This window comes from Leucoraja erinacea, chromosome 13 (assembly GCF_028641065.1).
Source record: "Leucoraja erinacea ecotype New England chromosome 13, Leri_hhj_1, whole genome shotgun sequence".
Classification (NCBI taxonomy): domain Eukaryota; kingdom Metazoa; phylum Chordata; class Chondrichthyes; order Rajiformes; family Rajidae; genus Leucoraja; species Leucoraja erinaceus.
Window position 1 is genome coordinate 11,599,207 of NC_073389.1, and position 27,575 is coordinate 11,626,781.

At 41.3% G+C, this 27,575-nt stretch overlaps 1 protein-coding gene across 11 annotated transcripts in view; it reads left to right on the top strand.

Moving 5' to 3' along the window:
* The window catches only part of map3k7cl (map3k7 C-terminal like), a 110,209-nt gene that overhangs the window by 6,131 nt on the left and 76,503 nt on the right, over positions 1 to 27,575 (top strand). The window contains exons 1-4 of one of the 11 annotated variants that reach the window (XM_055644471.1): positions 8,367 to 8,501; positions 12,863 to 12,975; positions 25,524 to 25,630; positions 26,055 to 26,169. In XM_055644471.1, coding sequence (XP_055500446.1) covers positions 25,553 to 25,630; positions 26,055 to 26,169 — 193 coding nt within the window. In that variant the 5' untranslated portion in view covers positions 8,367 to 8,501; positions 12,863 to 12,975; positions 25,524 to 25,552. Of the gene's footprint in view, positions 1 to 8,366; positions 8,502 to 12,862; positions 12,976 to 25,146; positions 25,631 to 26,054; positions 26,170 to 27,575 lie in introns of those variants that run through there. The other 10 variants (XM_055644474.1, XM_055644476.1, XM_055644478.1 and 7 more) reach the window with 10 other exon arrangements.

The following is a 27,575-nucleotide window of genomic DNA, read 5'->3' on the forward strand; positions in this document are numbered from 1 at the left end:
TTCCTTCTGAGATCCCCATTATCACAAAACTTGATTTGTCTAAGTAGCAGCAAGAAGTGACCGAATATGACAAAATCCTTGGATCGAGATGGCATCCTTGATGAGGAAATTGGACATCCACTCCAGAACCAGTTGGGCCTTACGATATCACATTTCAGTATAGTTGGCACACTGGCATCTATCTGACAATGTAGAACATTCCCCATGTATGACCTGTTCAAAAGAATAGGACAAATGCAATGTGGTTTAGCCACCTGATCAGTCTATTGTCAATCATCAGCAAAGCTAGGAAGGCTGTAATCGAGAGAGCTCTCAGGAGACATATGCTCATTAATAACCTGCTCGTGGATATCAGGTTTAGATTTCTCAGGACCACTCAGCTCCATACCTCAACAGAGCTTTGATTCAAACATGGATCGTTAGCTAAAATCTAGAAATGAGTTGAATTGACTGCCCTTAACATCGACACTATTTGACTGATCGTGGCATTGAAGCACTAATAAAACTAAAGTTAATGGGCATCAAGAGGAACACAATGATTGAATGACTGGAACTGAATACAAATAATGATCAACCATGAACCCAGCACTGAACCCTGCGATAAACCACTTGTTGCAGGCCTCCGGTCTGAAAACCAATCCTCTGCCATCACCACCTATTTCCTACTCTCTCGCTAATTTTCTATCCAACTGGCTAGCTCACCCTGGATCCCATGCGATCTAACTTTTGAACCACCCTACCATGTGGTAACTTGGCAATGGCCTTCCCAAAGTCCATGTAAATGATGTCTACTGCACCATCCTCATTAATCTTCTTGGCTACCTCTTCAAAAAACTGCTGAATCCAAATTGGTGAGATACAATTTACCATGCAACAACCCATGCTGATTATCCCTAATCAGCCTTTACCTTTGCAAATGCATGTAGATCTTGCCTCTCAGAATCCCCTCTAGTAACCTACCTACCATTAACGTGCGGCTCACCAGTCTGTAGCTCTGAAGCTTTTCCCTGCAGCCTTTCTTAAACAAAGGTACACCAATAGCCCTTCTCCAGTTTTCTGGCATGCCAACTGTGGCTAAAATTAATAGAAATATCTCTGCCAATGGCCTCATAATTTTTTTCCTAGCTTCCCATAATGTCCTCATATATAATTGAGCAGGTCATGGGGATTTATCTACCAAAATGTGTTTTACGATCTCAGCACCCCCTCTCCTGTAATGTGGCCTCTATTCAAGACATCTTGATTAGCACCATGAGTTCCCTAGCATCCAGCATTCCAGTCACTCACAGTAATCCTTCATCAGTGCCTTTCTCTCCATCATCAGGTCAACTGTGGATTATTTATTGATGATTGCACAATCATAAATTCTATTTACCATTCTTCAACAATTCCTGCAGTTCATGCCTTCATGCAGCAAGGCCAGAATATCATTCAGGTAAGTTTAGGTAACATTCATACCACAAAACTCCAGCAAGAGAATCTAAGTATCTCCCTTGACATGGCATTAGGCATAGCTGAGTCCCCCACTGTTAATATGCTGGGGCATCACCACTGACCAGAATCAGGACTAGTCATAAAAATACCGTGGCTATAAGAGCAGATCAGGTCGAGCATCATGCAACTTAACTCTTGACACCCTAAAGTCTTTCCAACAAGTCAATAGTATTGATTAAAAAATCTGGTCTACTTTCTGAATGAGTATGGTTCCAACAACTCCAAAGAATCTCACCACCATCTGGAGCAAATACCCGAAACAGTGGTTGCAGTGTATACCATTTACTATGTGCACTGCCGTTATTCAGGTAAATGACAAACAGGAAAAGGCCCCAGCACAGATCCCTGACGTACACCATTAGTCACAGGACTGAAAAACAACCTTTCATCACCATCCACTGCTTCTAACTAGGAAACCAATTCTGTATCAAGTTAAAGGTAGACACAAAATGCTGGAGTAATTCAGCGGGCCAGGCAGCATCTCTGGAGAGAAGGAATGGGTGACGTTTCGGGTCGAGACCCTTCGTCAGACTGATGTCAGGGGAGTGGGCGGGACAGAGATAGAATGTAGCCGGAGACAGACTGATGGGAGAACTGGGAAGGGAGAAGGGCTGGAGAGAGAGAGGGAAAACAAGGGCTATTTGAAGTTAGAGGTCAATGTTCATTGTGTATGAAGGTAGCTATCCTTCTCCGGATCCCACGTGATCTAACCTTCTGGAGCAGCCTACCATGTGTAACTTTATCAAATGCCTTGCGGGAGCTCATAGAGACTACATCTCTGTCCTTATCATCCTTTTCCGTTACTTCTTCAAAAACCCAATCAAATTTGTGAGACAATCTCCCATGTACAAACCAATGCTGACTATCCCTAATTAACCCTATCTATATGCCTACATATAATCTATACCCTCCATTCCCTGCATATCCATGTGCCTATCTAAAACCCTTATCAATGCCACTACGAGTCTGCCTCCACCAACACCCTTGAAAGCAAGTTCCAGTCATTCACCATTCTCTGCGTAAAAATACTTGTCCCGCACATCTCCTTTTACCGTTGACTCTCTCACTTTAAAGCTAGGCCCTAAACTATCTGATATTTCTACCCTGGGAAAAAGGTTCTGACTACCTATCTATCAATGCCTCTCATCTATATTACTAAAAGTCTAATCTTCATCACTTCCTGTTGTTCTGTATATTTATTTTAGAAAAAACGCTGCCACTTATGGCTGTGATTTTTGGCCATCTTGCTCAGAGTCCCCTCCGCTGCGCAGGACAAGAGGATTTTTCCCATCTATGAAAAAGAAAAGAGTTATTAGTGTTTAAAATTTTTTGAGATTCTCTCTCCTGAAGGCCTCGCCCCTTCCAGAGGGACTATAAAACCTGGAAGTGTTGAGTGCCTCAGTCAGTCTCTGCAAGGTAGGGGAGCGAGAGGGTCACGTCTCTCAGTCTGAGCTGTGAATAACACTGAACACATGTCTACCAAACTGTGAGTGGTTTTACTGACCTGTCAGTGCCCTTAATGTGGTTTGAAAATGTAGTTTGGAAATGCTAAAGCTGTGTTGCCTTTGGTTTGGAAATGCTAAAGCTGTGTTGCCTTTGACTTGGAAATGCTAAAGCTGTGTTGCCTTTGACTTGGAAATGCTAAAGCTGTGTTGCCTGGTTTGGAAATGCTAAAGCTGTGTGTTGCCTTTGGTTTGGAAATGCTAAAGCTGTGTTGCCTAATTAAAGTTGCCTTGCCTTCAATATAATTAAAAGTCTAATCTTGACCACTTCCTGTTTGCGCTTTATATTGATTTTAGAAAAAACGCTACGACTTACACATTGATGTAATTTTTCTTCTGCTTATAATATATCATTGAAAATAATGCTGATGCACAAGGCATATAATTCTTTCCCTCCAAGTGAGGCCTTTAAATCTAATCTCCTGATCTAAAGGAATTTAAATGCAGCATTGCATGTTTGACTTTCACACATTTCAATATCTGATCTTTTGAATGAGGAAGGTTCATTTGGGCAAACCACTGATAGGTTTGTGGAATCTTTGTGGAATTTATTTAAATGATCCGATGCTTGGAGAAGAAGAAAGAAAGTTTGGTGAACATGTATCATTATTAGCAAAGGAAGTTGAGAGAAGTTTGGCGGAGATGTAAAAGTTAGATCAAATAACTCTTCGAATTAATGAATGATTCAAGGGCTAGGGGACAAAGAGTTCTAATTTTAGGTAAATAATAATCCATGGAGGATGGGTGGGAAAAAAACTTGTTTTCCTCAGAACATAGTTATGATCTGGAATTCACTATCAGAAAGACTGAGATGAATGGAATTAATTTGTGCCTTCAGGAAGTACTTGTGTGACTACTTGAAAGAGAATACTTGGCAGAATTGTGTAACACGTTGGGTGAATGGGACTGACAATATTGCTCTACTAGGAGCCAGCGTAGATTGAATGGGATGGATGGTCTACTCATTTTAGCACTTCCGTATGCAAGTATCAGGTTTGAATTTTCAGTCTTGTATTTCTGATCTTAATGGGAGTAACAGCAGGAAGTGGAAAACCTATCACCAGCATACCCAGGGCAAAACAATTCTAATGTCATGATTCAATATGTTTTGTAATTTAATATTCCTAATCAGTTTTTATTAACACATTTAAGCGCAGTGTAGATGCAGAATTCTACGAACCATAAAACAATCTCGTAATTCAATTGAAATTCACTTAAGAATTGTGCAACATAATCCGATAATACATAGTACTATCCGTATCTGGAAACAGCTGAAATTCAGTCTTAAATTGGGAAATATGTCTCTCCTTCTTCCTATTGCGAATGATACCTTGTTTAAACCGTCTACTTTAGATAGGGTGTTTGTTCAATGGAAGAATCTGGGAATCAATACTGTGGGAGACCTCTATCAGAAGGGGACTCTCTCTTCTTTTCAAGAACTACAGGAGAAATATCACTTGAATGCCAATAATTTTTTTAGATAACTTCAAATCCGAGAATATGTCAAAACATATACACAAGACTGTCCTCTTATGGGCCCAGATATATTAGACGATTGTTTGAATAGACATGCGGACACAAGTAAGGTGATATCTTACATTTATAACACTCTTCTAAATATTGACACCCCACCGTCTAAGATTTATAGGCGAGCATGGGAGGACGAGCTGGGTTTACCCATTTCGAAAGATATATGGAGGAAAGCCTACTATACATACACTATTGTTTTTTAAATGCCAGGCATTGCCTGATACAATTTAAAATATTGCATAGGTTATACTAGTCAAAGACCAAATTGAACAAGATCTTCCCAACTCTCCTCTCTGTGATAAATGTCACTTCCAAGAAGCCACCCTAACTCATTCTTTTATATCCTGTATAAAAATACAAAACTTCTGGACGGGAATATTCAATATAATTTCTAAAACACTTAAAATTCAATTGGAGTCAGATTCAAAATTAATAATATTAGGAATGTCAGAGGGCTGCCCTAAGTTAACGATATCCCAAAGACGCTTCTTTGACCATGGTTTAATCACTGCGAAAAAACTTATACTTAAATTCTGGAAAAAGATAGCAGTCCCCACAGTGAAGATGTGGATCACAGAAATGACCGAGACACTACATTTAGACAAAATAAGGCTTGCCTTGACTGACAAACCAAATTTCCAAAATAGGGTCTCCTTTCATTGAATTTCTTCAACAACATAATGGTTGAACACACATTCAAAACCGACGCTAGGGTCGGTCGGGTGAGCGGGCGTAGGGAAAGGTAGTGGGATATATCTCCGCTTCTTTCACTTCTTCGTTAGTTCAGGGGTTTTTCTTTTTTCTCTTTCATGTCTTTTTCGAAATTCTTTCTTTTCTTCTTTTCTTTTTTCTTTCCCTTTTTTCCTTTTTCTTTTTTTCCGATTTAGTTATTAGTTTATAAAATGTTAAAATTGAAGCTGTACGAAAATTGTATAATTGTTATGTCGATTTCTTTCTCCTTGTACAATTGCTTCTAATAAAATAAAAAAAAAAAAAAAAAAGAAGAATTGTGCAACACGTGAACCTATTATCAATAATGAGCTATTTATTTTTTTCTGTGTTTTTACAAATTTATTTTCGGGTACCACATGTGGCATACAATCACCCAGCCCTGGTGTCCAAAGGTACCACATGCATACTTTGATACTGGTCCCAAGATATTCAATCGCACCCATGTGGCACAAGTGCAGGTTGAACACTGATTATCCGAAAACTGATGGTCCATTCACCCCTATAATCTGGACAAAATTACGAGAGCTCAGTTGAAATTCCCTGAGCGGCCACAGGTGGCATTGTGAGTGGCGAGCGCTCTTACTGGCTGTGTCCCTCCGTTGTGAAAAAAATAACCATGGTTTCAATCTTCTCTCCTAACTGTTTCGCAAAGACTATACAGTAAACCCTCGTTTTAATGACCCCCTTATAACAGATGATGGATATAATGGACGGACCTGCTGACCCATCTCTGGCTCGCACTGTCTCCCCGGCCATTTAGAGCCTCGGCTTCCAAACTCATAAGGTGCACCAGCGAGCCCTTCTTCACCCACCAAAAGGACACAAAGTATTGGAGTAATTCAGCAGGTCAGGATTTCTGGAGAACATGAATAGGTGACATCGGGACCCTTCCTCAGACTGATTCAGGCGGCTGAGTTACTCCAGCACTGTGTTGTTTCATTTAAAACCCGGCGCCGATGCCGCTGGTCTGCACCAGCGAGCCTTTCTTCGCTAGTTCACATGGCTGTTGTTGCGGCTCACTCTGTAACCCCTGGCCGGCATCTCTTTGTTCAATGTGCCCCCACCGACAGAACGCACTCAGTCACCCTGAGGCTCCCTCCCCTCTCACCTGCTGTCGTTTTCAAGGTGGAGTATGTCGGTGACTGGGGGGGAGAAGGAAAAGGAGGAGGCGGTGGGGGGAAGAGGGGATGGGGGGGGGGGGGGGGAGGAGAGGCAAGGGTGGAGGAGGGACAGGTGGGGAGGGAACAGCGACCCGAAGAAAACCCTCTCCCCAAGGGCAACAACGTGAGCCGCACAACAACCATGTCACCAGATCATGTGGTGGGTAAAGAAGGTCTTGCTGGTCCACCTTATGAGTTGGGAGTGGGGTCGGACACTGGGGAGACGGTGGGAGTCAGGAATGGGTCAGCAAGTCATTCCATTCACACCCAGTTTACATTTTACATTTGTTTCATTTAAGTTTCTGGTACTACATGGGTTTTGAGAGGCAAGGGAAGGGTCTCATTGGCAAGGCAGGGGTATATAATCGTTTCATTATCATGTGACCTCTGTTGGTCCAGAAAGACAGATAATCACCAGGGTGTGCCGCACGATGGCAGCCTCGCCAACAGTCTGTCTGTCTTTTTGCCTTTTATTGGAAATACTCAGTTTATTAGACTATGTGGTTTCAACTCAAAACTTTAACTCAGTTCGCCTTTCCACGGTTACTTTCCACAGTTCCAAAGTCTGACCTGATCAGTGTTACCAGTCAATGTTCGGTCTTGGAGTCATACAACTATATCGCACGGAAACAGACTCGTGGAACAAATCTGTCCATGCCGACCAAGTTGCTTAACCAAGGTTATCCTATTTGCCTGCCTTGCCCATATCCGTCCAAATCTTTGCTGTCCATGTGTCTTTTAAATGTCATGAGTGTACCTTCCTCTACCATTTTCTCTAGCAGCTCAATCCATCTATGCACTACCCTCTGTGAAAAGTTGCCCCGCGGTTTCTTTTAAATCCTTCCCCCCTCACCTTTAAACCTGTGCCGTCTTGTTTTCCGTACCTTGGGGAAGAAGGCAGTGGCTGGTACCTAATCTGTGCTTCTGATGATTTCATAAACTCCTATAAGGTTACGTCCCAGCTTCCAATTCCCTGCAGAGAAAAGATCCATCCTATTCAGCCACTCCCAATTACTCAAACCTTCTTGACCTGGTAACATGCTCGTAAATCTTTTTTGCACCCTTTGCAGTCTAATGATATTTATCCTATAGCAGAACTGTACCCAGTACTATATATAGCCTTACCATCATATTCTACAGCTGCAACATGAGCTCGCAACCTCTATTGTCTAATCTGACCGATGAAGGCAAGTGTGCCAACTGCTTTCTTCACCACCTGGTCTACCTATGTCGCCACTTTCATGAAACTAAGTACCTGCACTACTACATCTCTCTGTTCTACAACACTTCCCAGGGCACCTACCATTTATTGTGCAAGTCCTGCCCTGGTTTACCTTACCAAAATGCAACCCTTCATAAATATGTGAATTAAACTCCACATGCCAATCCACTTAATGAAGTAATCTTTGCCGTTCATTAAACCTCCAATTTTAGTGCCTTCTGCAAATTCACTAACCATGCCACCTACACATATATCCAAATCGTTAATATAAATAACAAGCAACAGTGGACTCCGCCACAATCTCTGTGGTGCACCACGTGTTAAGGTTTCTAATCTGATAAACAACCCTCTTCCAACTGCCCCTGACTCTAAGTCTGAAGACCGGTCTCGACCCAAAACGTCACCTATTCCATTTCTCCAGATATGCTGTCTAACCCGCTGAGTTACTCCAGTGTTCAGTGTCTACCCTCTATTTCTTACCTCTTTGAGACTCATGGATATTATTTTAATTATGACCTTGTCTGGAATGAGAGGAGGAAATCCTTCTTTAAATAAATAATTATAAATTGAAAATTTACGTCATAGCCTTGCATTTATTGGAGCATAACATGAAAAGAGAACAGTGAGTTGGAAAAGAGGGAAACTGTAAGTATTGACTCTGGGCGACCACTAGAGGACAGCAAACAACACCTCCAGCTTGGTGAGCAACTCTTGAGCAACCATGTGATCATTTGGTTCTCTGAAACTGTTCTCTGGTCATAACTGATTGAGACCCCTTGCAGCACTCCATTACTAGGTTTGGAACGACAGACAAAGAACAGATGCATGTAGTTAGAAGGTAAAACAAAGAGGAAGAGAAAGGTAGGTAAAAAAAAAAGCATGATGGGTTTTGATCCTATGTTTCAACTGAGAATGAGCAGGCTTTTTATTTGCAGTATTCTCATCCTGAAATGTTTTCTGTACTATGAAGACAGACCAAAGGCAGCTAGGCTGACGAACATTTATTCTATGTCTTTTGCTATTGGTTGGAAGAAATACTATATATAGTACATATGTTTGCTTTTGCAGTTGGCATTTTTGCCTTTATTTTCACACATTTAACATGATCATTTTGATGAAATATTGCGATAAATTATCTTCCGTGACAACAAATTGAAGGTTTAATCCGACTGAGTAATTATGTGAGTAAATACTGGAGCTTGAAAATGACTAGTGGATTGTAGCGGACTAGTTTAAGGTGTGAGCACCTTTAATTTCTTTGGGAAATGATCTGGTGATTGAAGGTGGGTCTAGCAATCACGTCCTAAGGAATACATTCTTGTATAAAGCACGTCTATATTGCCCCTGATAGACAGAAAATGCTGGAGTAACTCAGCGGGACAGGCAGCATCTCTGGAGGGAAGGAATGGGTGGCGTTGACCCGAAACGTCACCCATTCCCTTTCTCCAGAGATGCTGCCTGTCTCGCTGTGTTACTCCAGCATTTTGTGTCTATCTTCGTTTTAAACCAGGATCTGCAGTTCCTTCCTACCCACCTCTATATTACCCCTAAAGATTTAGGGGCAGTGAAGAATTTGTCAACAATTTTTACTGCAAATTTCAAATATGTCTAAAGGTTCCTCGCAGAATCTCAAGGAAGAAAGAGGGAACGATTAAGAAGAGTGAGTACTATGTGGTCATTCGAGAGGGGAAATGTAAGGAAGATGGGTACAGCTGAAGACACAGAACTCGAGGGAGAGCAAGTCAAAGTCAAATAAATTATTTTTTGTTGGGGTGGAGAGGGTTACAACGTAAGGAGGAGTGAAGTTGTAAGTTGATTTAACACGTGGAGCAGGATTTAAGAAGGTGTGATGTCTCAGAGAGTAGGTGGAAGCCAGCAGGCTGGAGCGTGCAGTGAAGAGAGATAAAGAGAGGAGGGGAAGCTCATTGGCGGCGAACGAGTGGAGGTGCCAAATGTGTGGATGGAGGTTTTTGATGATGCATGTGAAGAGGCAGGGAATGTTTTATAGATGGAACTGATTGATCCCTATGTTGGAGAGATTACATGGTCAGAAATTCAGTTGATTAAATAAGAAGCAGAGATTGTGAATATCTGGTTCAGCCATGGCACAATATGGTGGCTTTTGTGGTCAAAAGGTGGTTGGGATTTTTAAGAAAGAACTGCAGACGCTGGAAAATTCGAAGGTAGACAAAAATGATGGAGAAACTCAGTGGGTGAGGCAGCATCTATGGAGCGAAGGAATAGGTGACGTTTCGGGTCGAGACCCTTCTTCAGACTGATTCAGGTTAGGATTTTTAAGCTAGGTCTCATCACCATAGTATGTTATTGAAGGACCACTTGTACATGTCATCAAGGAAGATGTACTCAGCAAGACCATAAGAACATAATAATCTCCAAGTAAGATACCGTCCTAACTTAGATGTGATAATAAGGAACTGCAGAATTTGGTTTATACTAAAGAAAGACACAAAATGCTGGAGTAACTCAATGGTCAGGCAGCATCCCTAGAGAACATGGAACGACCACGTTTCAGGTCAGAATGCTGCAATCAGTCTGAAGGAGGTTTAAGAACCGAAATGTCACATATTAATGCTGCCTGACCCGCTGAATTACTCCAGCATTTTCTGTCTATCCTGACTTAGATATTTGTCTATCCTTCAGAGATAGACGGGAGTTCAGGAATGCAGTGAAGAAGGCAATTAAATTGATGCTTGCTATCATAGCAAAAAATAAATCCAAGGGCTTAGTTCACTTCTTGTAGCGGGAGGCAACAGGAAGATACTTTAACTACTTGGTCATTGGCAGACAAAAGTCAGTGCAGTGAACTTTTGTCTCCAGAATGGTCTGACAGTGGCAGATTTTGCCAGAGAGGATCTGGACATGATTAAGTCTTAAGAGGCTTTGGATGCTTGAATAAGATTTGAGTGTTTGCCACGTGAAGATCAAAAAATAAACGCATTCTGACTGGGATGGGACTGGGTGGGATTAGGTGGAAACAAAGGCATCAAAGATTTTAGTTTTGTTTAGTTTCGAGACACATTGCAGAAACAGGCCTTTTGCCTTATCGAGTCCGCGCCGACCAACGATCCACGTACATTAACACTATCCTACACACACTAGGGATAATTTAAAATTTTACCAAGTCAATTAGCCTACAAACCTGTACATCTTTGGAATGTCCAAAGCTCCCGGAGAAAACACAGGCAGGTCACAGGGAGAACGTACAAACTCCTTAAAAACAGCGCCTGTAGTCAGGATCGAACCCGGGTCTCTGGCGCTTTAATGCAGCAATTCTACTGGTGCACCACTGTGCTGCACAGATGTGAAGAAATACTTAAGCAAATCAGCTTCTGTGGAATTGGAGGATCATAAATTGGATCCTTGGTGTTGAGAAGGCTGTTGCCAGTGAACTTAGGAAATACTAGATGGATTCAGCTGGTCAAAAGAGAGAAAATCAGGTTTACTGTTGCAGGTCAATGATTTTTCATCAGAACTAGGTAAAGTTAGAAAACAAGCAGGGAAGAGGATGGGTGAAGAACAATGGGTTTATGAAGTAGAGTCCAGGAGTATGGTGTTAAAAGAATGGTGATGCTGACTAAGTGAGGATATGAAGGTTTTTGTTGATCTCAGCTAATCATTTGGAGGAGATGTAAACAGAGGGAGATAAAGAGTCTACAGAAGAGACATGGTGATGTTGAAACTGAAGACTGAACATAAGACCGCAAGCAGATGCTGAAATTCCTAAATAAACAGGGATCCTGGAAATAGTGCATTTTCTGTTTTTTTAAATTTCAGTTTTACAGCATCCGTAGTGTCTCAGCTTTCTTGGTGTAAGTAAACATTGGGAGAGTTTTTCTTTCAGTTCCAATGGAACCAGCTGAAATTAAAAAGGTTGTTCAATGATAGGGAGATTTTAGTGAAAAATATAGTGAAACGGGCCTTGTCAATGACAGTGGGAGAGTCTACACAGTAATATGGAGTTTGATGTTTACATACAAAGAGAACAGAAACAGTGAATTCAGAATGAAGGAACGCAAAGACGACAAGGTTAACATTCAGCTAATTAATCGGGAACAATGAACTGCAACCACTAATAGCACCCATGAAACTAATGGATTGTCATGAAAATGTACCGGATACTGTGATATCCTTTGCAAAAGAAATTCAGTCAATCTGACCCAATGTTTGTGTTGGAGGAGATAGTTGGTAGGAGGAGGACACCCTGGATAAGAAGAGATATTGCGGTCCTGATCAAGAAAATTAAGGAGGCATGTGTGTAAGCAGCCAGGATCAAGTGACTCCGTTCAGGGGAACAGGAGGTTTAGGAGTACACATAAGAGAGAAATTAGGAAGGCAAAAAGGGGGCATGAGGTAACTTTGGTAGATAAAGTAAAGGAGAATCCAAAATTACTCTACAAGTATATCAAGGTCAAAAGAATAGTGAGGGATAGGGTCCATTAAAGATCTATAGGTTGTCTATATGTAGAGGCACATTGGATGGGTGAGATGTTATTATTATTATTTATTAGTTTTTTATTGTCACATGTACTAAGGTACTGCAAAAAGCTTCTTGTTGCATGTTATCCAGTCAGCGAAAAGACTATACATGATTACAATCGAGCCATCCACAGTGTACAGATACGGGATAAAGGGAATAATGTTTAGTGCAAGATAAAGTCCAGTTAAAGATAGTCCAAAAGTCTCCAATGAAGTTGATGGTAGGTCAAGACAGCTCTCTAGTTGGTGATAGGATGATTCAGTTGCCTGATAACAGCTGGGAAGAAACTGTCCCTGAATCTGGAAGCAAGCGTTTTCACACTTCTGTACCTCTTGCCTAATGGGAGAGGGGAGAAGAGGGAGTGACTGGGGTGAGACTCGTCCTTGATTATGCTGGTGGCCTTGCCGAGGCTGCATGAAATGTCGATGGAGTCAATGGAAGGGAGGTTGGTTTGAGTGGTGGTCAATTATTTATTATTAATAATAAGTATATTTATATATATATCTCATCGGTATTTACATGTATGCAAGGGAACTCGATTAATTGAAGTTAATTGTAAAGTCTGGAAGAGAGTCCACATCACAGTAGAGGAGGAGCTGAGGTCTTAAAACACACACTCGGATAGATAAATCGCCATGACCTGATCAATTGTATCTGAGGACATTATGGGATGCAAGGGAAGAAATTACAGGGCCATTAACACAGATATTTCTATCATCTATAGCCACAACGACGTGCTGGAAGACTGGAGGGTGACTACTGTTGTGCCTTTATTTAAGAAAGGCTGAAAGGAAAAGCCTGCGAACTACAAACTGGTGAGCCACACATAAATGGTAGGTAAGTTACCGGAGAGGATTCTGAGAGACAGGATCGACGTGCACTTCAAAAGCCGAGGACTGATTAGGGATAATTAGTTTGGGTTTGAACATGGGAAATCTAGCCTCACCAATTTGATTGAGTTTTTTGAAGAGGTGACCTAGAGTATTGAGGGCAGCACAGTAGAAGTCTTCTACAGGAAGGCCTTTGACAACGTACCACATGATAGGAAGATTAGATTGCATGGAATCTAACATGGGAACAAACTTTGTTTGGGGAATCTTGATTAACTGGGCCAGTTGACCAAGGACTATCAGAAGGAATTTAATTCAGATATATACAAGATATTGCATTTTGGTAGGGCCAACCAAGGCAGGACTTGCACAGTAAATGGTAGGTCCCTGGGAAGTGTTGTAGAACAAAAAAAAACAAAGAGTGCAGGTACATAGTTACATGAAGGTGGCAAGACAGGTAGACAGGGTGGTGAAGAAAGTGTTTGCCATACTTGCCTTCACTGGTCAGGGTATTGAGTACAGGAGTTGAGATGTCATGTTACATTGCCATGTAGTTACAACGTACAAGACGTTGGATAGGCCACTTACCAATCGTGTTGGAGTATTATGTACTTTTCTGATCACCTGAGAGGAAGGATATCATTAAACTGGAAAGTGTGCAAAAAATGATTTACGAGGTTGTTACTGAATCTGGAGCATTTGACTTTTAAGGTGAGGCTGGATAGGATGGGTACAGTTCCAACATTTAAAATACACTAATGCCCCTGTCTCACTTAGGAAACCTGAACGGAAACCTCTGGAGACTTTGTGCCTCACCCAAGGTTTCCATGCGGTTCCAGGAGGTTTTTGTCAGTCTCCCTACCTGCTTCCACTACCTGCAACCTCCGGGAACCTCCGGGAACCGCACGGAAACCTTAGGTGGGGCGCAAAGTCTCCAGAGGTTTCTGTTCAGGTTTCCTAAGTGGGACAGGGGCATTAGACATGTTACATGGATAGGGAAGGTTTGTTGGGATATGGGCTCGGCGCAAGCAAGTGGGATCAGCTCGGTTAAGCAACTTTGTGGGCAGGGACAAGTGGGGCAGAAGGGCCTGTTTCCGTGCTGTATGGTTATATGACTCTCTGGGACTCATGACTTATTAATCCTCGCTTTACATGCCATTGCATTCAGAGATGATTTAGGATGAGCAATAACAGTTGACCTAGCTAGTAATAAATAAATACAACAAATTCCAGTGAACTGATCAATCTCTGGAGTCTCCAGATCCCAGTGTCACAGAGTCAACCGGTGGACACAAGGGGTTAATCTTCAGTAGCAGCAGATACTAATGGTGTGGACTAACTGAGCTGGTTGTTCAGTGGAGGAGCTTAGCGCAGTGAGAGTGAAATCCAGAAGCATATTTAAAGCTGGGGAATGAGGGGAGAGATAAATTTGGAGGATTAGTGGAGATAAGAAGGTGGTTCAAGTGACAGTAGATGATGAGGATGACATGAGATTGGAAGTAGTAACTTGAGCACATGGATCTGATCCAACTAATAGAGTGACAGCAACTCTGTGAGCAGAGTGGAGAAGATCAGACTTAGATATACAAAGGTTCACTTCAGTTAATTTTGCTGAACAACTTTCAGTTATCCAAACAAAATCTTTTATTCAAAGAAACGTCAATCTTATCATCTAATACACACTCGCATTGTAATACATGTTAATTTTTAAAATCCTTTTCCTCAATGACTTCTTCGCACCATCAACCTTTCATCTCCAGCTGGTCTGCCAAGGCATGAACAGCTGCTGTTCCCTGGCTTGTTGTTAGGCGGTGAGCTTTAGATGAGCAGAGTACAACCTGCCAACACTCGGATAAATTGCTGTGACATGTAGCGTGTGGATGAACAGCAGGAATCAGCAGGTGAAATGATGGTCAAGTTTGCACATTTTAATTCATAGGTTAAAACCAGGTTAATAATTAATTATTACCATCTGGATAAAGTGCAGATTCCTGCTGCAAACTCAAGGACTATAAGTGGTGCATAAAGAATCCAGCAATGGTAATCCAAGGTCACCATTGCTGGAACGAGATCACAGACCCATTAAATAATAAATTTATTTGATATCTATTTTGGTTTCCTGCTGCTCACAAAACAAAAATAAATAGGTGTGGGATATATTTTAAAAACCAGCATGAGAACCACCAAGCAAAAAGCCATCTAAAGATTTGTTACATTTCTACTGACTACATTGGAACCCAATATGCAAAAAGCAGAATGATTTCACTGCTTCTGTACTATGCTCAAATTGTACTTCCTTTGCGATGGCAACTTTATTTGTCCAAACACCGGAACTATTAAATCAAATTGTGCTTAACATAGATTTGTTTTTCCTAATAACTACTTTGTTAGTTATCTTATCTTTTATTTGCATGTTGCTTTCATTTTTATCTGCAGGAAGGAACTGCAGATGGCGGTTTACACTGGAAGATAGACACAAAATGCTGGAGTAACTCAGCGGGACAGGCAGCATCTCAGAAGAGAAGGAATGGGCGACATTTCGGGTTGAGATCTTTCTTTAGATATCTGAAGAAGGACACCGATTAGTCTCCAGAGATGCTGCCTGTCCCTGATTTACTCCAGCATTCTTTCAATTTTATGTTAGGTTCTTACATTTCATTTTTGTTTACGAATGGAAAATACAATTCTACCCATTTAGATTCTCAATTTTCTGTGCATGGTTCCTAGTTGATGTGTTAAACAACACCATTGTAGTAATCCAGTGATTCACTTGAACCACATTACAGATATCTGTAAGAGCGATCTCCTAAGGTATTCATGAAAAACTCAATGTTAGTTGTGATCAGGGCAAAGAAAATCATAGGCCAATGTAATAAAGGAAGCATTTCTCATGCAATTTCATGATGTTCAGTGACACTACTCTCTAATCCACTTTTTGAATATGAATGGACAATGTTTAGTGTGCCTTCACTATTTTCTGTGTTGGAATGCCCTTTATCCTTTAATAGACACAAAAAGCTGGAGTAACTCAGCGGGACAGGCAGCATCTCTGGAGAGAAGGAATGGGTGACGTTTCGGGTCGAGACCCTTCTTCAGACAGTCTGAAGTCTACTCCAGCTTTTTGTGTCTATCTTTGATTTAAACCAGCATCTGCAGTTCCTTCCTACGCTCTCTATCCAGTGGCCAATAAAGGCTGAGAAGACCCATGGTGATTTTAGCATTACTTTCCCCTTTATGGGCTAAAGTTTAGCAGCAAAGTTTAGCAAAGGACTGAACATGTCACTCTGTATCACCTGAGAAGGGTCTCAACCCGAAACGCTTGTCATTCCTTCTCCCCAGAGATGCTGCCTGTCCTCTTCAATTACTCCGATATTTTGTGTCTGTCTCTCTCAATCGCCCTACCTGTATACTTCTTTAAAATGTTGAAACTACTCATTGGACACTAGGGACTTTAACCAGCACAACTTGCAAATTATATGAAGTAGATCTGTAAGGAATTGCTTAGGGTCTCAGAAATATAATTTGGTGAATCATGGCATGATACAGTTCAGAAATCCATTTGATCATCTTTACACTGACGAAATTTAACCCATTCTCACAGCACAGCAATTCATACCCTGCAGATACATTAATATGAGTTTTTAGATTGAGTTTTTTGAGTTGTTGACTAAGGTATTTGATGAGGGTAGAGCAGTGGATATTGTCTACAAATATTTTTGTAAGGCGTTTGATGAAGCCCCTCATGGTAGGTTGAACGAGAAGATTAAATTAGGTGACCATTTCACTGAACACCTGGGCTTAGTCAGTCAAGCCCCTCGGTTCTCCTGGTTGTAAACCCATTTAACTTTCCTTCCCATTCTCTTACCAACCCTTCTGTCCATTGTCAGAGTGAGGCCACACTCTGGAGGAACAGCACTTCATATGCTTACAACCCAACGGTATGAACATTGAATCCTCTAGCTCTCTCCCCTTCTCTCATCTGACATCCTTTTGTCTCCTCCCATCTCCAGCATTTCTCCACCCATTTGTCAACCACACTCCCACACCTGTATCCACCTATCACTTGCCATGCTTTGTCCTGCCTCACCCTCCTTTTCAGCTTTCTCTTCTCCCCCCAGCCCCCACTACAATCAGCCTGAAGAAAACCCCAACCCTAAACGTCACCTGTCCATGTCCTCCAGAGATACTGCCTGACATGCTAAATTACTCTAGCACTTCGTATTTTACTCAAGGTTCCAACATTTGCAGTTCATTGTGGCTCCAGAACATTAAAATGTAAGGGATCGTGGTGACATCGTACCTTGGCTTCACCCATAAAAGACAAGGAGAGTGGTGTTTGGGAATAAACTGTAAATACCGGTTTATATCAAAAATAGACACAAAATGCTGGAGTAACTCAGCGGGTCAGGCAGCATCTCTGCAGAAAAGCAATAGGTGATATTTCGAGTCAAAACCCTCTGCAGAACCTATCATGAGGTCTGAAGAAGTGTTCTGACCCAAAACGTTACCTATTTATTTTCAGCAGAGATGCTGCCTGACCTGCTGAGTTACTCCAGCATTTTGCCTGCAGGATAGAGGTAGAAGGGTGTTATTCTGGCTGGAGATTTGTGCGAGGTGGCATTCGGTAGGAATCAGTGCTGGGACCCTCTGTTGTTTGTGATATAGTCATAGAGTCATTCAGCATGGAAGCAGGCCCATCGGGCACCTTGCCTCTGCTGGCCAAGATGCCTCATGCGCCTGCATTTGGGCCATATGTTTCTAAACCTATTCTATCCATGTACCTATCCGAATGCCTTTTAAATGTTGTTATAGTCCGTGCCTCAACTACCACTTCTGACAGCTCATTCCGTATATCTATTGCCCTCAAGTAACTATTAATTCTTTCTCCCCTCACCCTAAAAATGATTTGGACAAAATATACAAATGATTTGGATAAAAATGTAGATGGGATGAGTAGTAAATTTGCGACAACACTAAAGTTGATGGAGTTGCAAACAGTGAAACAGGCCTTCAGAGGGAAGAGCAGGTTCAGATATGGGCGGAGAAATGGCAGATGGAGTTTAATCTGAACAAGTGTGAGGGGTTGCACTTTAGGAGAAAATATATCTTTAAAGGCAAGACCCATATGAGCATTCAAAAGGGTGCAGAGAGATCTTAGTCCAAGTCCATAGCTCCCTGAAACACAACATAGTGGTAAAGAAGGCATGTGGTGTGCTTGTCAGGGTATTGAGTATCAGAGTCAAAAAGTCATGTTGCAGTTTTATAAAAGTTTGGTTAGGCCACATTTGTAGTATTAGGCCATGGGCCGAGCATCGAAAATGCAGTCTCTGCAAGTTGGGGGAGGGAGAGGTCACGACTCTGTCTGAGCTGTGAATCAACTGAACACTCTGAATGTCTAGAATTCAACTTTCGTGACCCATGTCTGGTATCTACTTAAAATTTGGCACATTTTAGATAAAATATAATTGAGAAGGAATTCATAACTCGTCAGTGCCAAAATTTGCACACTAATTAATTAAGCTAATTAAAAAAATAGATCAAAAAAGTACCAGAGCCATGTAGTGCTCAATGCTTATATTACTCTATGGTGAGCCTAATTTCGGGCTGCGGTCTATTTAAGCCATATATTATTGTACCGTATATATGACTTTTGAATACGACGGGAGTTATATATAATTATATGTAATTATATTGTATAATAATAATAATAATATATTACTAAATGTCTGATCATGACCACTTCCTGTTGTTCTGTATATTGATTTTAGAAAAAACGCTGCCACTTACGGCTGTGATTTTTGACCAACTTACTCAGAGTCCCCCTCTACTGTGCAGGCCAAGAGGATTTTTCCCATCTATGAAAAATAAAAGAGCTATTAGTGTTTTAAAAAATGTTGAGATTCTCTCTCCTGAAGGCCACACCCCTTCCGGAAGGACTTTAAAACCCGGAAGTGTTGAGTGCCTCAGTCAGTCTCTACAAGATGGGGGAGCGAGAGGGTCATGAGCTGTGAATAACACTGAACACATGTCTACTAAACTGTGAGTGTGGTTTTACTGACCTTGAGTGCCCTTAATATGGTTCAAAAATGAAAATGTGGTTGGTTTGAAATAAAGCACAGCAAATGGTTGGTGGTGGTTGGTTTGAAATAAAACACAGCAAATGATTGGTGGTGGTTGGTTTGAAATGGCAAATGATTAAAAGTTTAAACTTGACAACTTCCTGTTTGCATTGTATATTGATTTAGCTAAAACGCATGGCTGTGATTTTTGGCCATTTTACTCAGTCCTCCTCTGCTCATCAGGTACAGAGGATTCTTCCCATCAATGAAAAATAAAAGTGTTATTAGTGTTTAAAAAATGTTGAGAATCTCTCTCCTGTCACTCACACCATGAAGGCCACGCCCTTCCGGTGGGAGGTGGGGTGTGGGGGGGGGGGGGGGGGGGGGGGGGGTGTATAAAACCCAGAAGTGTGGGTGTGACTCAGTCTCTACAAGATGCGAGAGAGAGGGAGACTCTGTCTGAGCTGTGAATCAACTGAACACACTGAATGTCTACTGAACTGTGAGTGGGGTGGTGTTTTGTGTGGTTTTCTGGTGGTTTCACCCTGCTTGAAATGGTATGAAACTGCATTTGAATATGGTGGCCTTGCACCCTGCATGAAATGGTATGAAACTGCATTTGAATTTGGTGGCCTTGCACCCTGCTTGAAGTGGAATTTCAAAGAATAGCCGTGAGTCAACTGCCAGCCCACCAGCCGTGAGTGAGCTGCCAGCACATCAGGCTTGAGTGACTGAGCTGCCACCGCAAGAATCCGTTTGGCCCATAATGTTCATACTAGCCCTCTGGAAACCAGTCCCTTCAGCCCACAACACCAATACTAGCGCTCCAGAAAGTGCGCCCCCTCCCACCCCTCCACTGGCCACCAATATTGGAATTGGTGGAGAGATGGAATATTGCGTTGGGGGACCAGCCCTCCCTTGTGAACATGGGACCCACTTAGTCTAGTAATGAATATAATTCTGAGTCCGACTGGAGGTGTATGTTCAGTGAGACTGCCGCAGAGGTCTTGGGTTTTCCCGGTTCCTGAACCTGCCTAATTGGAGGTTTTTCTCATATTATAAAAATATGTGTAGGTTTTGTTCTTGACGAGTTTCAGGAATGTTTTCTATAATATGTTTACACAATATGTTATAAATACAGGTGGATACGTGATTTGGGTCACGAAGTGAAACGAAAAAGCACCTCGGCCCATGGTCTATATTGAGTGCAATTCCAGTTGCTCCATTACAGGGAGAATGTGGTGGCCATGGTTAGGGTGCAATAGAGGTTTAGCAGGATGCTGCCTATTTTATAGAGTAATAGCTATAAGGAGATAATCCTTGGGTTGTGTTCTCTTGAATGCCAGAAACTGAAGGAAGTCCTGATAGCTGTAAATGAAATTATGAGGCCTTAGATAGGGTAGACAGTCAGAATGTTTTTTCAAATTACAAAGCCCAGAGGGCACAGCCTTAAAGTTGCAGGGGGGGGGATGTTTCAGTTAGTACATAGCAAGAATGTACATAGCAAGTTTTTTTTACACAGAGAGTGATAGGTGCCTGGAACGCACTGCCAGGAGTGATGGTGGAATAGATTTGACAGCAGCATTTAATTGTTTTTTAGGTAGGCAATGAATATGCAGGGAGGCATATGGTTCACATGTAGGCAGAGGTGATTCGTTTAATTTGTCATCATGTTCAGATTAGACATTGTGGGCTGAAGAGCCTGTTCCTATGATAGATCATTCTATTTTAGTTTAGTTTAGTTTAGAGGTACAACGTGCAAACAGGCCCTTCGGCCCACCGGGTCCGCACCGACCAGCGATCCCCGCATATTAACATTATCCTACACACACTACGGACAATTCACACTTATACCAAGGCAATTAACCTACATACCTGTACGTCTTTGGAGTGTGGGAGGAAACCGAAGATCTCTGAGAAAACCCACACAGATCACGGGGAGAATGTACGAACCTCGTACAGACAGCACCCGTAGTCAGGATCGAACCCGGGTCTCTGGCGCTGTGAAGCAGCAACCAGCAAGCTACCCTGTTCTAAGAGATTTCTCTGAAAGAGAGATGTCCAATGACTAATAACTCTCCATGTAAAAAATGGTGACCCCCTTATCCTGAATCTGTATTCCTGTTTCTTGACTCTCCACCCTGACAACCCTTCACAACATCTTAGATGTCACCTCTTATTTTACAAACTATCACACATAATTTGTTTTCATAGGACATTTCCAGCATCCATGCAATCAATCTATTAAATGGCTTCAAGGCATCAACATCTTTCTTTAGATAGTGACCAAAACTGAAAACAGTCGTCTAAATCAGGTTTCACCTAAGCCCCGTGTGAGCTTATTGTAGTTTTGCCTGTTGTAGTTTTGTTTCTCAACACCAGGGCGGCACAGTAGCACAGCGCTAAAGTTGTTGTCTTCCAATGCCAGAAACCCGGGTTCGGTCCTGACTACGAGTGCTGTCTATATGGAGTTCGAACATTTTATACATTCTCCCTGTGACCGCGTGGGTTTTCCCCAGGTGCTCCGGTTTCCTCCCACACTCCAAAGACGTACAGGTTTGTAGGTTAATTGGCTTTGGTTAAAATTGTAAGTTGTCCCTTGTGTGTAGGACAGTGTTATTGTACGGGGTGATCGCTGGTTGGTGTGGTCTTGGTAAGCCGGAGGGCCTGTTTCCATTCTGTATCTCTAAACTAAACTAAACTAAACTAAAATAATTTAAATAAAGACAATTTGTCTTTCCAATTGCATGATGGACATGCATGTTTACTTTTTGTGTCTCATAAACCAGATGACCAAGATCCTTCTGTACACTTCTTCAGTCTGAAGAAGGGTCTCGACCCGAAACGTCACCCATTCCTTCTCTCCCCAGATGCTGCCTGTCCCGCTGAGTTACTCCAGCTTTTTGTGTCTATCCTCCTGTACACCACCATTTATTAGTTTCTCACTAATTAAAAATATTATTTTTTTCTATTCTTATCCCCAAAGTTTATAACCTAAGATTGACCACATTATACTCCATCTGGTTCCTTCTTTCCCCCTTACCTGGATCGCTTTGTAGACTGATTACGTCTTCCTCAGTTTACTTTCTATGATCAGCAAACTTGGATACATTGCATTCACATCTTTCATCTGAATCATTTATATCAATCATGGATAACGGAAAGCTCGGTACTGATTGCCGTCACAACCCATGAGTAATACTGCCAATCTGGAAACACGAACAGCACTGCTAGCCTGCAAGTTACCACCCTCTCAGTCTATTCTCAATCATGAGCCAAGTGATAGAAGTGTCATTATTAACATTTCCACTGGATTGACCCACCAATGAGATGCTCACTAATGTCCTGTTTGGCTTTTTCCAGATCCACTTAGCTCTAGAATTGAACCCAAAGAAACACCTGAATTCAAAAGGTGCGATGAGAGTGACTGCCCTTGACATCACAGTAGCAATTGGCAAGGTCCAGTTTCAAGGAGCCCTGGTGACCAATCTTCTCAGATCCAGGACATTGACCTCGGAAACTGCTAAAGTCATGTCCTGATCTAGGTGCTTCACGTTTTTAACAGTGAACTTGCTTCCATCATACGATTAGATGGAGTTTGTTCACATTATTGCATTTTCAGAAAATGCCCATGAAATCACTGCATGAGGCAAGACTTAAACTATATTATCCATGGGCTGTTAAGTGGCAAATAACACACCATTTCACACACCAGCATCACGCCAGTTCAAAGCCTTCACTATTTCTAACAAGGTATTGTCTAACCATCTTCCTTTTGAAAAAGTTCACTTTAGCAGTAGCATTGTCAATTACTCTGCCGTCAACATTTGCAAGGGTGCTGTTGACCAGACCCTCAGCTGGAACATCCATATAAATCTCAAAAGCAAGTCAGCAAGATGCCCCAAAGCCTTTCCACCTCATACAAGGCACACCAAGAGCATGCTGGAATAGTTTCTATTGCCTGGATGAGTGTAGTTAAGGAAGTAAATATCTGCTGCTCTCCAAATTTCCTACAATTTTGAGTTGGGAATATAACCATATAATATAACCATATAACAATTACAGCACGGAAACAGCCCATCTCGACCCTTCTAGTCCGTGCCGAACACATAATCTCCCCTAGTCCCATATACCTGCGCTCAGACCATAACCCTCCATTCCCTTCCCATCCATATAACTATCCAATTTATTTTTAAATGATAAAAACGAACTTGCCTCCACCACCTTCACTAGAAGCTCATCCCACACAGCTACCACTCTCTGAGTAAAGAAGTTCCCCCTCATGTTACCCCTAAACTTCAGTCCCTTAATTCTCAAGTCATGTCCCCTTGTTTGAATCTTCCCTACTCTCAGTGGGAAAAGCTTTTCCACGTCAACTCTGTCTATCCCTCTCATCATTTTAAAAACCTCTATCAAGTCCCCCCTTAACCTTCTGTGCTCCAAAGAATAAAGCCCTAACTTGTTCAACCCTTCTCTGTAACTTAGTTGCTGAAACCCAGGCAACATTCTAGTAAATCTCCTCTGTACTCTCTCTATTTTGTTGACATCCATCCTATAATTAGGCGACCAAAATTGTACACCATACTCCAGAATTGGCCTCACCAATGCCTTGTACAATTTTAACATTACATCCCAACTTCTATACTCAATGCTCTGATTTATAAAGGCCAGCACACCAAAAGCTTTCTTTACCACCCTATCTACATGAGATTCCACTTTCAGGGAACTGTGCACAGTTATTCCCAGATCCCTCTGTTCACCTACATTCTTCAATTCTCTACCATTTACCATGTATCTTTCTGATCCTTCCCTATGGGATGGTCATTGCGGCTTTGGTGCCCAAATCCCCCAACTTTTGAAAATTAAGAAAAAATTCCTACTCTCTGTTTTCTGTCCATGACTCATCTGGGCAGCACATTCCAGATTGTAAACACATTCCGCTTAAGTTTCTTCCTAGTTATTTCTTTTAGTCTTCAATTTGTGTCGACTTGAGTTCCTAACATTTTTGACATACGAGACATACGAAACAAAGAGGAGCTGCTTCCCATATTGAAACACTTAATGGTTTTAAATCCTCTATCAACTCCACCCTTAATCTTTTTTGAATTCTGACTGGAACAATCCCAACCTCTAAAATCTCTCCTCAGAACTGAAGTGTTGCCTCCCTCACACGTGTTCCAAACAGTTTCCAAGGTATGGACATTGTTTAATGTAACACCCTAAATAGGCACAGTGCACCAGTTCTGACCTACTTAGTAGTTTACAGATAATTTCAAACAGATGAGCTGTATCTTACTCAAATGCTATTCAGGTGATAACACTCCACTTGTTGAAAAGTTAAGTAACGTACAAGGTAAATAGCACATTCATAAGTGTTTATTATTTTTAGACTTTGTGCCAAGGGTATGATAGAGATATTGTGATTCACGCCAATAATTCTTAATATAACTAATCAGGTACGGGTAAGTAAGGATGGTGCTTTCCTCTGGATGTGGAAGAAAAATCGAAGGACAAGAGAGACAAAGTCACTCTCATACATTTATTAGCAGTCAATTCCAGTATGGCATTAGGAGGTTTACTGCCTGCCCAATTTGTTAGGGAATGGCATGTGGCTTGGGACAACCTAAAAGAAGAGGAGATATAACAAAAAAGGCTGATTATAAATAGCAGCTGGGGCCCTCAGAAGATTAATTACTAATCTACCCAACTAGTTTTAATCTTTTTAGATGTTTTTAATCCAATCTCATATGTTTTGCAGTTTCCCGAAGGATGACTGTCCTTTCCCGTGTCTTGAGTATGTTATATAAAACTCCAGGAGTTCCTCAAGATATTTAATAACGTGTCCTTGATTTTACAGACAAATTATGGCTGGAGGTTGACTGTCAAATTCATCAGCCCGTGCTATAAGAGAACGCTGCATCTCAAAACGCGGTTATTTGATACGAGTTGAAGAAAACGTGCCAAAATATGTCGAGGACTTTCGTGTCAGATGAGGCTGACACCTGTCATTACTGTCATTCAAGTGTACTATGCTGTCATGTTGTGCAGAGGCACACAGAGCCTCAGTTTGGAAAGCTGCATCATGGTACATTTACGTACTGTTGCAGCTGCAGTCCAAACTGGCTATGTCACCCTGAGCTAATTGGGGTCACAGGCATTTTTACTGACTGGAGTCATGTTGTTTAAAGGAGTTTGCCGTATTGAACTGACACAGGCAGGGTCATGCTGACAATCGTTTTCTAGTTTTAAGGCACTTTACACTCTAAAGTTGCTGAACTGTAAACAAAAATGATAGACGCATCACACAGAGGAATTGCTGCTGCTTTTGTGCGAGTGAGTAAGATTCAGCGCCTTTTACAGTAAGAAAGAGAGGGGAAGTCCGGCCCACAGAAAACAGGCCTGAGGGAGCCCAGAGCCCATGGGAAGTGCAGGTAACAGCATGCTGTCGTACCAGCTGCCTCAGTGCCTATTACAGTGTCAATTTGTTGCCATGCAGCAGGTGCTCTGTCTCACATTTGATCTTTAATGCTCCGCCAAGGCAAAGACCAGGCAAGAGACACGTCTGTCCAGAACCTCGCGTTGGCAGGTGTGGAAGTGACCAAGGTAAGGCTATAGGTGTGGGCTGTATGCACGCATTAAAACTGAACTGCAATTTTATAACAAGGCAAACTACAGCTTACATTTGGTTTTGTATAACTTTCATGTTCTATTAAACCATGGCCATGTAAAGACTGGCAATTAGCTTGGGTTATCATGGCCTTTGATAAAGTCTGTACATTAATGTACGTATTATAGTGAAACGTATTGTAGTATATATAATATAGTGAATTCTGATGTTTTCTACTACATGTTTATCATAATATTACTTCTACTAACTTCTACTACATTTGACATTAGAAGGGATTGGGCTGTACTTAGCAGATATTGTTTCAGCAGCATGATGGCACTTTACATATCCAGTGTTTTAATTTTATTTTAGCAAGTACAGGGATTTGTATTGAATTCCACTATCAATCTTTTCTCACAGCGAAAGAACAGAAACTACAGTCAGAACTCCAGTACCAGTGGCCATATGATTACCACAAGGAGGCTACCTTCAGATAAACCTGTCCATATTTCCCTGAGTCTAGATGACCTTACAGGTATGACAGTATGTTTCAGTTGCCTAATGTCAAGATGGATAGATTTAAATAGAATGTGCAATCCTTCAGTTAACATTTCTGTCTTTAGAAATCTAAACAATAATATTGTAAAGAGACAACTTACAAAATAGTTTACTTCAAAAAATAAAAGAGACATGATAATGATGGATATTTTGTATACCGATGGAAAGAAAATAAAAGGATAGTTAGCATTAGATTACTAGAATACAATCACAGTGGAAGATCTCACGATTAAAACATTTCACGTTTCTCATATTTTCTTACGACATTAGTGAGAATAATTTGCAAAGGTGCAACAAATAACAGTGATTCATTGTATATGGTAATTGACATTGGTTGAATTATCATCCCAATTGATTTTGTGATGACTGTATCAATTGTTTTTTTTCCTCTCGTTTTCCTGCCTGTGTGGTTTGTAATGAATTCAGAAGAGCCATTGAACCAATTCAGAATCATGTATGGTGATTTCATTCACCTGCGATGATAGCAGATGTAGACGGGATTCTTATTCTAATTTATGGTTTGTAACATATCAAGCAAGAACTGGGATTTTATGTGGAGATCGGTATTGTAATCCATTCTGCCCATTACCACCCCTTGCATAAACTTCCTTTCAGTGTGATAGAATTATTTTGTTTAATTGTATTCGAGGTTCATATGAAACATTGGTAATGGCAGCTTAATGACCACATACGCCCCTCTTGATATACGTGAAGCAGGCCCAGTCGGTTTCCTGAACTTGCAACAACTGTTTAATGTGGAACCAGCAGAATTTTAACATCTGTAGGCAGAAATTGTCCCGTGGGTACCTGTATCTTTTAATTCTTCATAGCAAGCTTTCACTCATGATTAATATTTTCCAATAAAAAATTAAGAATCATTGGGCACCTCAATTGATAGCAGTTCAGCAATCAAGTTTGTTGATTGCTTGAGGGATGAAAATATGGGCAAATATTCTATTGTGCAGATATATTTACAGATGAGATTAAAGTTTGTGAGATTTGGAGACAACGTACAATTTGGGAGTGATAGAGGGGAACAAACATTGTGACAACCTTGTCAGACCTGGTATTGAATCCTTTGCAGTGTAATGTTATAGATAAGGGAAAAACGAGCACATGTTATAAATGAACTGTGAAAGCCACTAACCAAAAAAAGATATATGAATTAATATAACACCCTTCATATTTTCAGAATATCCCAAATTGGTTTCCAGCTGGTAAAGTGTATTTTTAAATGTACTTGAAAGCATTGCTGCCAATCTGCACAGGAAATTTCCACAGTGTATTCATGATGTAATAATATATTTCAGAACTTTTGATTGAAGGATAAATTTGTTGGACAAATTAACTTTTGTGCAGATATATTTAGGGGTGAGATTAATA